Source organism: Streptopelia decaocto (assembly GCF_964273445.1).
Source record: "Streptopelia decaocto genome assembly, chromosome: 1".
Lineage (NCBI taxonomy): Eukaryota > Metazoa > Chordata > Aves > Columbiformes > Columbidae > Streptopelia > Streptopelia decaocto.
The window spans coordinates 143730988-143744663 of NC_138663.1; the positions used below are offsets into that span (position 1 = coordinate 143730988).

At 41.9% G+C, this 13676-nt stretch overlaps 1 protein-coding gene across 12 annotated transcripts in view; it reads left to right on the forward strand.

Annotated features, from left to right (window-relative positions):
- Nucleotides 1-13676, forward strand: part of BBX (BBX high mobility group box domain containing) — a 144594-nt gene that overhangs the window by 122019 nt on the left and 8899 nt on the right. For 10 of the 12 annotated variants that reach the window (XM_082042999.1, XM_082043001.1, XM_082043000.1 and 7 more), the window contains 3 exons: nucleotides 3336-3425; nucleotides 10656-10853; nucleotides 11538-11730. In XM_082042999.1, coding sequence (XP_081899125.1) covers nucleotides 3336-3425; nucleotides 10656-10853; nucleotides 11538-11730 — 481 coding nt within the window. The remainder of the gene's footprint in view (nucleotides 1-3335; nucleotides 3426-10655; nucleotides 10854-11537; nucleotides 11731-13676) is intronic. The other 2 variants (XM_082042996.1, XM_082042998.1) reach the window with 1 other exon arrangement.

The window sequence follows — 13676 nt, forward strand, 5'->3', positions numbered from 1 at the left end:
AGATAACAATCACTGGGAGTAGGTTTAGTAAGCCCTTTTTAAAATCATTCATTTCTTTTTTGAATGAGCGTGTGCAGGATCATAAACCTCCCAGGCATTTTCAGCTCTCAGATACATAATTTTTGCAGTGTACAGATCAGTGCCTACTAAATTATATTTAAAATTTGGAAAATAGGTTGGAGTGCTGCACACTAAAACTTCACCAGGATGTTAGGTGAATAAAAATGGAGAAATGTTTCTTGCTTTTGGGGTGTTGTTCTGCCCTCTCTGCCCCTATAACTAGGTCTATATGCCTTAATATATTTATTCTGGAGTAAATGGTGCCAGATTGATTTTCTGTCAAATGAAATTAACCTATACCTACCAGAGGCCTGATCTGCTACCTAACCCAAACAACCAGGATTGTCAGGATGTTTTCCTACTCCTAAGCAGAAGATGAGTGGGTCAGTGCCCACTGACTCCTTCAGTTGTGCTTGTCAGGTCAGTCCTCACTTTGGCCAGTTCTTTTCATATAAAAACACCTGAAGAACCTTGTAATATGAAAGCTGTTTCAAATCCACATGTGCAAGGCAAAATTTGAACTTTCTTAAATGAGAGGCAGTTTTTCCCCAGAGTTTTCTAAATTGTCCAAATTCCGCTTACGCTGCAATTAATGTGGAAGCAGGACTGAACAAGCCATAACACTTTTGCAAATTCTACCTCGAGCATTTTGAATGGGGAGTGTGCATATACAATAATAATGTCACAAAATGGCTGAAAAATACAGCTATGATGAATCAGTGCAGATGGCCTGCTCCGACATTTGCTGGAGCTATGAGTGATTTCCTTTTTTTTTCTTCTTTCCAATGGCATATGTGCCAAAACATCCCACCACACAGAAGTCAGCAGTCTGCAGTGAGTCATTAATCTGCTTGTATGAAAAAATGAGCAACAGGCATAGTCATTATTTCTGCCTTGTGCTGTGAAGAAATGCTCACTTATACACTAAGCACTTCACTAAAGCTTTCATTTTGGGAAGGCAAGGAGAGGAATGTGTAGTAGACTTTTATTTGGGAAAAGGATTGTCTACAATTTTTTGTCTGTGGCCTCTAGGACTAGAAATAAAGCATCAGCTTAAAATGGATGCTTCTTTGTGGCATTCCTCTCGGTCTTAGCTCGGGGGTTTTTTTGGCTCAGTTCGAAGTATTCAGATGCCTGAAGATTGCATGCCATAAAGTTCCAAAGATCACAACCTAAAAATACAGCATCTTTTTCCTGAGAGATACAGAAATCATCAGACAAATCTGTTTGTCCTGGTTTTCTTAAAAGCATGTTGAAGTGTTCTCTGTTTGATGAGGCCCTTTAGCATAGGGAGCTTTGTGAGAGCAAAGGGGGCATGTGCCCAGAAATATGGAAGAAATACAGTTATGATTCATTATGTATGGTGGGTTCATTTTCTTAGCTGCTGCTTCCCCAAGCATCTGCCCTTGGCCATAGGGATTTTTTCGTGGAGGAAATCCCTGCCACCCCCAGGGAGCACAATGGACAAGGCAGGGATTAGCAGGTGGTTAAATCCTGTGACAACTGCTGAGGGAAGGAAGAACCATGTAAAATATTTCCAATAGGGAACGATGAGCAGGAGAAAAGGACTTACTTGCAGATGGCTGGATAACAATGGCAAGTAAACTAACAGTAAAAGCTTTTTTCAGCTTTCTGTAGGAAGTCACATGCCGGGTCCACTGCCTAACAGCAAGCCTTTTAGGTTAGTTATTTTTTTCAGTCATGGATTTTCCCTGGATTAACTGTTGACACTTGTTCCAAGTCTGGGACTACTTGCCTGCTGTCCCTGAAAACAGGTGTAGCCCAGCCAGGCCTTCTGTAAACTCCTGCATGGGTGAGTGTGCCTGAACTGTGCCCCGGGGGCACCTGCTAGTGAGAGCCTGAGATGGGATATACTAACTCTATCCTGTCTAAAGCCAGCACGTGATCTCAGGAATGCCCCCTCATTCAGCCGTTCCTGCATGCAGATGTCCTCTCCAGTCCAGGCTGTGTTTTGCCTTCTCCATATTGGTTTAGTTTAGTTAATCTCTACTAAAAGAAAAGCTGTGGTTTTCATGCCTGAACATGCCATGCAAAGATCCTGTATTTGGCAGTTCATTGCCTTAAGCCTTAATCTAAAGGTAGGATGGGATGTGGCCGTTTTCAAAGAACCACCAGGTAGTCTGTTACTAGCCAAATGGTATGTGTAAGTGTGAGAGTGACTGTAATTTGGCTTTTCACAGAGGTCTGCTATGTCTGTGTTTCTGTTGTATCGCTTTTTACTCCATTAGTGAGACAAAGGATAGCTTCTTGATGGCCTCTGCTAGTAGCATAATTTGTGATCTGGTAAGATGTCTTCTGACTACTGTTAGTAATGACTCTGCTATCAAAGTAGGAATTATGCCATGTGCTGGGCATAACCTCACTTTTCTCTCCTGGGGGCCTTTACTTCTGCTCTTAGTATAAGCTCATTTCTGGGAATCAAAGTCAAAGGTAAGTCTTGCACCCTGTGGTGGCTTTGCCCTGGCTCATAGGTAAGTCCCCACCCTGTTGCTTGCTCGCTCTCCACCAGTGGGATGGGGGAGAGAAATGGAAGGGCAAAAAGCAAGAAAAAAACCTCGTGGGTCAAGATAAAGACAGTTTCGTAGACAAAGGTGGGGTGGGACAGACAAGTGATGCAAAAGCCAGCACCAACAAACTGATGTCCAACCAGTTCCTGAGAAATGACTACTTTGGAAAAAACTCTCCCTCATGTTTTATTGCTGAGCCTGACATTTTATGGTATGAAATACCTCTTGGTCAGTGTGGGTCAGCTGTCCCAATTATGTCCCCTCTCAACCTTGTGCACACCCTCTGTCTACTGACAGGGGTGGCAGAGTGAGAAAGTGATATCCTGATGTTCTGTGGACACTGTTCAGCAGTAGCTACAACATTGGTGTGTTACCAGCACTCTTCAGGTCACCAGTCTAAAACATAGCACCATCCAGGCTTACGTCTTTCCAGCCAAACTCTGTACACATCAAGAAGAGAGCGTATCTTTAAACACACAAGCAAAACCCTTGTCTGATTTTATGACTAAGCTTTCCTAATGTCATCAGTCTCTGAAATGCTTTGTATGCACTTAAGCATTGGGAGCTGATGGGTTAAAGTACGGCCTGTGGAAACCCTCCAGAGTCCATTCTGGCAGAAGGTTGGCTTTTGTGCTTCCCCATGAAATGGCATTCTGTATTAGAGGAGGTTGTATAGTACATACTGTGACTATTGTTATCTTTTTAAAACTACTAATTAAAAGTATGTATTATTAATGTTGTCTGTAGGTTCATGCCAGTCTAAGAAAAAGAACTTTTTCTACAAAATTGTCACCAAATGTAAGCACAGAAAGCAGAAGCTTAATGTTCCGGACACAGGTACTAGTGCATTACATAGTTAAGGTTTTGGGCCGCCTTCTCTCTCAATTCAGTCTCGGGGAAATGTTTCTAGACAGAGGCTACTTGGCTGTCTAGTCTTTGATTGCCTTGGTCCCTTATTTCCCTGTCTGCTTTGATTGTATAAGCTCCTGGCTCCAGTTGATCATATTACCTTACTCCAGCATGATGCTGTTTTGTTTTTAATTGGCATCTCCCTTAATTGCAGTTTTCCTGCTCCAGACACAGTGCAGCAGAGCTGACAAAGCAAGGGTGATTCTGCAGTTGGCCCTGAACTCATTATCTCTCATAGCTCTTTAGTCCTTGGGTTGCTCTTATCTCCCTCCCTTCTATATCAGACCATATTATTTATCCCTTTGCCAGAGCATTTATCTGTCTCCCTATCTCCTCTCACTGTCTAGAACTTTGCAGACTGAAGCTTGTCAGTATATCAGAGCTTGTTTCTGCTCTAGATCTCAGAAGTACTAACCTAAACGAACCCTCCCTCGGTAGAAATCTTAACCAGCTTTCTGTTTTCCTCAGATTGAATATAAATTGGACATTTTTTAAAGTTTTGTCCTGGGCTTGCTTAGCCTGCTGTCCTGCTGGTAATTTTCCAGTCTTGTGACAGTGTTGTGGTCCTGCATACACACATACTCCTCTGAGGGGCATTTTCAAGTGTACAATATGCACAGGTTTACAGCTTGGACTGCTTCCCTGGGCCTTTTTTTTTCCTTCTGTAGTCATGTTGCCCACACTAACCAAGTCACATCCAGGTTGTTTCTCAGCCCTTCCACAGTGGAGTTCTCTCACACATCATCCCTGTGGTACGAAAGAGCCTCTCTGGTTCTGCTTACTTAGGTAGCTCCATGAATTTCTTTCTCTTTTTTTTTTTTTTTCCCCATCCATATCTGTTTCTAAGATAATAAAATTACTGTCCCCATCTCCAGTTCCCCCAGCTGCCTTTGTCCTTAACATCTTTCCCTAAGGCTTGACCATGTCATTTCCTCTCCTTTCCTGATGCTTTGTTTTATGTCCTCTGTGGTGCGTGTGCACTATTTTCCCGCATAGGCTCTGCCAGCTCTGCTGCATTCAGTGGTGCAAATATTTTGAAATTACTTGCTCTGTTTCGTTGTATTTGTACAACAAACATGTGGTGAGAGTCGCCTGTGAGAAGTAACTATCTTGCTTCCATGATGGTGTGAAAAAGGCATCATACATTAACGTAGCTTTTATTGGGTGCCATTCAGATTTTTGTTCCTGAATTATTAACAGACCACATTGACAAATTAGGAAGAAAAATGGTGTTTAAATTCTCCTGTGGGAAAAGAAACAGAAAGCTTTTAATACATCATAGAGTAAAAAATATAAATATCTTAAAATCAGCAGACCTAAAATGTGACTAAACAAAATGTCAAAACCTCCATTTCAGTAAAGGAAACCAGCCTGTTTTGATATAAAGTGTGTGCACTATGATCAAAGATTCAAACCTGGCAAGTGTTGAGTACCCTGGCCTCATTCCAGAACAACACAGAGGCATGTCCTTGGAAGTTAAGCATGTGAATAATGTCATCGTGTCTAAACATTAAAGATGCGTCTGTGCATTTGCTGGAGTAGGGCCAGTTTGTGAAGTTCCTCCCAAGACTGAAGCCAAAGATATGGGGAACTTACCGCACAGCCCACGTAGACATCCTCAAAGGAAAGATGAAAATATATATATATAGGTGGGGAACTGCATTTTCTCAGAGTTACAAAGGGGAAAATATCTGTGGTCTTGCCTACTCTTAAGTGTACCATGTAGTGACACAGGAAGTGAAGTGTTGATCAGCAAAGTGCAGTGTGGGTATGGCCTTGGCAGGCAGTGTGCAGCCTTGCCAGCATGTGCTGCCTACGTAACTTCATCCTTTCAGGAGTTCCTGGGCAGCAGGGCTCTAAAATATGACTCCGCTCTCCCATATTCTACAGCTTTCAAGCTGGGAATCCCAGCATCTTCATTTCAATTTGAATGTACAAGAATTTAGTGAATTAAATACTAAATGAAAATTTCAACTCCTTTTTGTGGTTAGTCTGTGCTTGTGGTGAGTTTGGTTTTTATGGAGTTAATTTTGCTGGAGGAAGGAGCTTGAATATTCTTATAGCTGGAAGGGTTACTGTCAGCAGAGGTCATGCTGGTTTCATGTTTTGTAGTCTTGAAAAGTGTGTGTGCCTGTGTGCATCCATGTTTTGAATGAATAAAAGTGCAGTAAAGGTAAATTTTTAAGTGATTGGGTCATGTTGTCTGAGTCTGTCTCTGATTTGAGTATCTGAGTGAATTTTGACTCCATGTGACTATATCTTACACAGCATCACCAGCGCAAATCACCGTATTACAAGTTTGCAGTTGTTTGCGGGGATGGATGCAGCCCAGTAAAATCCCAGTTGGACATGCCACAACCCTTGCTCCTCCTGGCAGAAAACACACAGTAATGCAACTGAATATGTTAAGAGATATGTCACTTCCTTAGGAAGGCTGACAGAAATACAGTGGGACACATCCCTCTTTGGGAAGGTTGAACACCAGTCAGCTGAGAGATTTATTTTCTGCAACACTGTCAAGGCTTTCTGGTGGAAAGCAATACTTTAAATAACAAGGGGTAAATCACAACTGATGAGTCTTTGCAGGTACATGTAGTGAGCTGTGCTGAGGGCTCTTGCATGCATTGTGTAACATGCAGATGCAATGCTGGCCTTCACACCAGGAAGGGAGGAGATGAACCTATACACCAGCCTCAACACTAGACAATATGTGAGGGAGCCCTGTCTCCCATAGCTGGTAGAGCTCACTGCCTTCTGCTGGTCCTCCATCAGCTCTCCCACACGCACATCAGTCTGTACAGCCTTAGCAAATATGTTTAAGGACCAAAAAAAAAAAAAAAAAAAAAAAAAAAACACACCACAAACAAAGTGCAGAAAATTATCAAAAATTATCAGAATGACCTTTTGGTTTGATTTGGTTTGGTTTTTCTGCTGAGAAAGCCATGTTGTACAGGGCTGCAGCCCAGAGGGGGCCAGCAGCTCTGTGCCTTTGACATCCATCTGGGCTGGAAGAGGACTGGGTCAGCACAAGATCATACAGCAGAGCTGCCCATCCAGGCAGCTGTTCCATCCACACATCTGGCTTGACCATCTGCTGCTTTATCAGCTAGTGCCTCTCTGCTTCATAGTCCCCAGTCCGTGCCGCAGCTCTCTGTGGTGCCTGGCCTCAGGAAGCAGTATTGCAGCAGCATCCCGTTGTCAGAAGAGCGGGAATTTCCACTGGGTATAGGTCAGAGTGTGCTTGGCATCTCTTCCTTGGTGAAGTGGTTCTCCAGGCACTAGTGACTTGAAGCTTTGCTCTGCTCTGCCAGTCTTCCCCTTTTTAACTTCATAAAGACCATTAAAGCATTACAACCCACCTTTCCTTCCTGATGCCAGTGTACTTAGACCCACAGAGCATTCATTCTCCACCAAATGTGGTTAACTCCTGCAGCTCTTTCTCATAACAGACAGGCATCACTGAAGAAATTCTTTGAAATATGTCTGTCTTTCTGGGGTGCAGTCTGAAAAGCTTGTCATCTTGTGTGGCGTGTTGAATCAGTTTGATCAACTTCATTTTTCTTGTTCACAAAGATGGGCAAAATAAGACTGCATGTAGTCTGCATGACTGCAGAATAGGATAAGCTGTCCATGCTAACTTTTAACAAATCTGGCTCTGGATGTTTTTTCTCTCAAAGTCATTTTTGTCAGTGTGGTATAAGCATGCCAAAAGGCCCACATCTTCCTATCATGTGCTCAGCTCTGCTTGCAAAAATAGCCTGGTGGTTCTGCATGTGCTACTGTCATGCGGAAGGATAACTATGTAAATACGTGTTTGCAGGGCTGCACAATAGCTGCAGAACCTCATTGCATTTCTAGCCAGGGTTCTCCTGAAAATTAGCTGAGCTCTACTTGGGGCAGCTCTTGAACACAGGCCTGTGTGGAAAGAGAAGGGATGTGAAATGGATTAAAGAAAAATAGAGGGAATTAAACTTGTTCAGCCTTGTCCTTTCTGCACAGCAAAACCAAGTCTTGGTTTGGAGGATCAGTATGTTGATCAGCATCAGATATACCTTTGTCAGTTGAAGCCATGAGGTGCTGTTCCTCTTGCAGGAGGACCCCTGTTAGCACTTAGCCAAGCTATGTGGTCATTGAAGCATAGACCCCTTTCTCCTCTGGAGTTCAGTGCAAAGGGTCTTCCGAGTGAAGTCTTTGTGCGATTTCTTTCAAGTTATGTTCTGTGTCTGCTTAAAAATAACCTGTAAAGAAGTAAATGAGAAGATTTGTTATCCCAATGTTCACTGAGACTGCTAGAGAAGAAAAAAGCAGCTCTTCCCTTCAGTGCACATACCAGAAAATACTCATTGTTCACCTTTAATCCGTCCTTCAAAACTGTATGGCAGCAATGTTATGATGAAGTGATAAAGAGCTTACTTTTAGAGCTAGAAGAGGATAAAGAAGTAGAGGACTCTCAAGTCTCATTTCAAGGATTTAAAAACTTTAAAATATGAAGAGGGAATGTACTTGCTGCATCCTGAGTTTCTGAGGCACCTTCTACCATCTCTTAGTCAAACACACCAAGACCATATACTCCTTATGTCTTTAATGACTATCACCTCTTTTTATTTTACCTTTCAAGGTTTTTTCTCATCTTGAATTTCTTGAACTTTTTGATGGATATTGTATGAGAAAGAAAACCAGTGTAAAAGGGAGCTGTCTACTGTCTTGACCAATCAGGTTAATTTCTAATGACCTGACATGGCTTGTAATATACAATGCATCTAATTAAAAACACACCAAATCAGGTTTCTTTCAATACGATGGTTTTTTGTTTGAAATCATGTCTTAATATTTTTCTTAAATGTAAAAACAAAAGTGACTTGTATTACTAAGATTAAAGCCATTATAAACTCAAACTGGAATTAAACTGCACTGTCAAAGTACTACCTAATTAGAGCAAATCCCAAAATCAGAATTAACAGTGTTGAACTACAACCAAACCATTGCATTAATATAAAATCAACGCTTATGAATTCCCAAATAAGAAATCTAGAGAGAAAGCTGCCCATTTAATGATACATTCCAATTGAGATTTTGGTCTCAGCGCAGTTATCTGAACATCTCAATATTAGCCCAGTCGTGTGATTTGAGAGTCACATTTGCATTCATTTGCGCTCCTACTTAACGGCGCTGTTATGGGACAGATCTTTTCTTGTGATTTGTCTTGCTCTCTTTACAAGAAAATAAGTTTTCCAGCATAGCTCTGCTATGGAAAGGTTAGCAGCTCTAGCTAAACACTGAGGAAAGCTAGCTGAAGCTGTGTGCTTTTTTCCAAAATGAAGAACATGTACAAGTTTGAAAATGTTTTGCAAAAGAAGATATGAAGGTGCGTTAGGAACGCAAACGAATTAATGTTTGGAACATTTCCAAATGTTTTTACACGTCTGTACTAGATCTGATTGTGTTCTTACGCCATAAAACATTAAAAGGTCCTTTCCCACTTAAAAGAGCAAAGGGCAACAGCTAACAAGATAAAATGCATTACAGATGTTCTCTTCACCCAGTCCGCATCATTGCACAGTTAACAGTTAAAGAAGCTAGCAAAAGATAGAGGTTCTATTAGCCGTATCTTTGAATAGGCAGCTCATTAAATCTACAAAGCAAACAATAAATAAACAGTAAATACACACTGAAGTGAAAGAGGGCAAAGTCCATGCAGACTGCTAGGCTACTGTGCAGAGGTCAAGTGCTCCTGCCTGACACAGCCAGTCTCAGTGCAGGAGGCTGGTTTTGTTCAGTGCTTGGCCCTTCTGAAAGAGCATTTGTTTGCACTCTGGCTTGAGTTTTGTGTGTGTAACTTTGTTGGTCCTACCACCTAGAAAGTGAACAAGTGGATCTTAACCAGAACTTTAAAAGGAGAAAAAAGATTGAAAGAAATAGTAGGGAAGAGAATGATAGCTGTTGACACAGAAACAGCTGTTAAGTACATAAAGGACTGTTGCCAAGAAATGGGGAAGTAAAGAAAATAGTGGGCTGGAAATGCATCAAGGGAGATGAGGTGCAGACATTAGGAAAAAATATAAAATGACTCAGGATACCGTGCACTGGGAGAAAAAACCCCAAGGACTTGGTGCAGACACCATGAGTGCTCCCAATTTCAAAACAGGTTAGACAAGACAGCTGTAAGAAGTGATATAGACATTCCCTTTGCTACCTGTAGGCTCTTTCTAACCCTAGCTTAACAGCGATCGCAGATGGAGTAGGCTTCATAATACTTGTATCACAGGAGGAAAAAAGATGCCACAGATTGATCCCCTATGGTATCAGCAGCATGGTTTATTAAATCAAACGGTTGATGACTGCGCACTCATCTCAGATTTTGGAAGCTTAGATACATTTTGTGATTGCTGTCTGACCAGTTCCTTCATGAACAAGATTAAAGAGACTTTAGTTCAGTAAAAATTTGTGATCATGTTCCAGTTCAGCGCAGGAGGCTACTTCGAAATGCCTGCACTGGTACTGCTGAGAAAGATTCAAACTGTTCCTTTCTCATTTGACTTTATGTAGGCAGTATTTCCATCATGGCATTTTATCCCATGCCTTGGTTGCTTTTTTTTAGCATTCTTGTCTTCAACTGTGATCCAGCTCTGCTTTTGTATTTGTTGCCTTTTGGATGTTTGTTAGGTTTGTTGTTTTTTAAAAGGCAGTATTTCCCTCTGCTTAGAGGAGGCGATGCAGAATGACTGCAGAGGTAGACTGGGGGTTAGTCAGGAATTCCTGAATTCTGCTTGTGAGTCTGTCTGTGAGCTAAGATAAGCTTATGTGAGGACCATTATTGTTCCTTAAATACATTTTGTCTCTTAGCTACTTGCTGGCATCTTCCATTGCAGTGTGTTTTATACAGACTGTTTGATACCCTTCTCCTGCTGAAGTGCTGCTGCCCATCTCACAGTTTTCTTTGCAAATATTAGAAACATGAACCTTCCAAGATATTTTTTAAGAGCTGATGCTACTATTCTCCTGCAAACATCTGCAGCGTTTGGATGATATCTTGCCATAGGTTATGCTCATGAGTACCTGTGAGGGAAGGCTTTATGCAGCTAGATGCAAAATGGTAAATGAGCATAGCTAGTAGCTGTATTATTCTACATATAAAACTGCATATTTTTCCTCTTTCAGCCATATTCTCAGAAGACAGAATTTCCAGTGAGTCTGCCTGGAAGAATAAAATTTCTATATCTGCCCTAAACACTCCAGAGCCAGCAATGATGCATGAGCCTTTAGTTGGCAGCCAGAAAAGGAAAGCAAGGAAAACTAAGATCACACATCTTGTCCGAACAGCAGATGGTCGAGTGTCACCAGCAGGAGGGACACTGGGTAAGGAAATTGGAGTTTAAATTTTATTAAAATCGAATCGTTGGAGAAGGTTTGGAAGGATGAGCAACTGATCAGGGAAGTATGATTCAGTTAGCTTGTTTTCCTACCTGCTTAGAAAGGTCATTCTTCAAAATACAGGTATCAATCAACTGGGAAATCTCTGAGTCCATAATGGCCAACTTCTTTTGTTTGAATGTCCAAATCTCTCTTCTCTCCCTGGATATTTCATACTGTGAACTGACAGCTGATATATAGGGAAGTAGGAAACAGTTACCTTTCATAATTTGTTTTGAGTCCAGCAAAGAAATTACACTGCACCTAGTGATAGGATGTAAAAATTAATTCCATAATATGACAGTCAATGCCACAGTCCTTGCAGGAGTCCTCTGCAGTTAAGATAATCTTTCAGGACTTCTGTGTCTTAAACATACACAAAAGCTCTTTTGCCTGACCTAAAAGATCAAACTCAGTTGAATGCAAAATCGGTAAACTGCTTCATAAACCTTAGTGCTGTGCTTCTGCCAATAGCTTGGGTCAGAAGAGGCTGCAACATGAATTGCATTGCACTTGCAAAATCCAAGTCCTCAGGGTAAAGATTCTGTTAACACCAGACTAGTCAGTTTTTCGATGGGCTGCTGTGTCTTTAAGGGTTAGATTTGCAAGCATAACTTTCTTTTATTGCAGAGGAGAAGCCAAAAGAGCTGCCACAAAGTACTCTTCAGAAAACATCGAGTGCAGAAACAGATTGTAACAGTGAATGCTCCAGAAATGCAGAGACAGAAGAAAGTCATAGTATTACATCAGATATGCCAGCGGTGTCTGCATTTTTTAGCTTAGCTGCTCTGGCAGAAGTAGCAGCCATGGAAAACGTACACAGGTATGGTTTTCTTTTTCCCTTGTTGTCTTAGTGAATAGTATATGGCTGCCAGCTTGTTCAGAAAGCATGTGAATGGCAGACTGTTTAATTTGGCTTCCTCTGTGCTTCCTCTTCCAGAGCTTTCTATGAATGTCTGTTTTACACCACTTGCTTAGTAGTGTTAAGTCTTCACCTAAATGACAATGTAATGTATTTCAGTAGTCAGTTAAATGGTTCTCCCTGGTAAGATGCCTGCCAGGTTTTTTTTATATAAACAGGTTCATAGGCTCCTTGAGATCCTAACAGTAGAGAAGTTCTAATTATCATATGCCATTTGCAAGATAATATCAGATTTAAATAGCTATTGCATGCTGATTTCTATTTTTTCAGTGGCCTAAGGCTGTGGAATTTCATATAACTTCAGCTGAAGTTTTTATGCTGAACATGGCTGAAGGAAGCTGACTTGTTATTTTTACTCTTGTAAAGAGGCAAAGCATCTCAGAATGGCATGGGGCAGAACTCTTGGTGACAGAAAGCCATGTTAGTTTGGGTTGATCCTCCCAGTTACTGGGCAGACCATCCACACAGATAAGGTGGAGAATGTGCAGGCTACTTAGGGCTGTTGGATCAGTTCTGCGTGGGCAGATCCCGCATGAGGGAGGAAACCAATGGCAGCAAGTCCTCCTGGGCTTCTAATTATCTAGTGTTGTTCTTTGACGCTGTAGCTTATTGGAGATGAAAACCCATCCTTTCCTGCAGTGGAACATCAGCAAGGAAGTGCTGGGCCAGTTCGAAACCATCACAGCCTCTGTAAATGGCGTTTGACAGGTTTCTGGCTGCCTAAGAAACTCCACAAGGCAGTGGCTGATTAAACAATTTAAAACCTCTGTTTACTGCTGATCTCGTGGTCCCTGTCCGCCAACCCAGTCCTGTGTGCTCAGGCTGCACATCAAACATTGACAGGCTTTTCAGAAGCTCAGAGACCCTGCAAGAAACAAAGTCAGCTGAACCCAGCCTGCTAGCTCTTCTCTGTAGAAGCTCTTGTCTCGCTTAAGCAACACTGGTTTGGGTGAGAAGTGTTTTCACGCTGCAGTCAGCCTGGCCTTTCCTCCTGGCATTGCAAAACCAGCATCTGATATCAAGACTGCAAAAGTCTGAACTAATTTATGTCGTCTTCTGTGGTCAGAAGCCACGAAGTGAGACTTGGGAAAATGCTGTGCTAAGCTCTGCTCTCACTCAAACCCTTGTGGTTTCATTGATTTCCATTAACACTGACCAGAATTGAACAAAAGCAACAGGATTTGCTTTGCTGTGGTTTTTCCCTCTTTGTCCCTCTGAGAGTTCTTGTCCTCCTCTGGTCCCTGCTGAAGTGAGCTGATGTTCTACATGACATTCTGTTTGGATCTTTCTTTATTACTGCCACCTTCTGTCATGTCATCATGTGGCTGGAGCAATGCAGCACCTTCCATGGGGCCTGAAAAACACCAGACTCACAAATGTCCAGCAACTGCTGCAAATTCCAGCCTGTCATCACCCTGGGGGAAAATTACAACACGGGAGGACTCTTTCCCAGTAGAAACTTAACCATGTCTCTCACAGACTTGGCAAATGGAAGTCAAAACAGAAACCTAAATCTGTTGGGCTAGATGCTTCTCTGTTTTCTAGTCTGTTGACTCTTTGTTACCTTTGCAACTCACTTCTTCATTTGCAAATAGCCAGAAATGTGAAGAACAGCGTTAAGAGGTTTGCTTGTTGTGTTTCTTCAGTGTCTGAATTTAATTATTAAATGATTTCACAGAGCCTTGGGCCACGGAAGCCAAACTCCTTTTTAACGGCAGTTAGAGCTTGTCTGGAAGTGGCAGCATGTTTTTCATCCGGAGGCTTCTGTTTAGCTTTATTTACCTTGTGCATGCCCCAGTTAAATGGTGTGAGCCTGAGCTGCGTTTTGCGCCAAGGCTGCTTCCTTG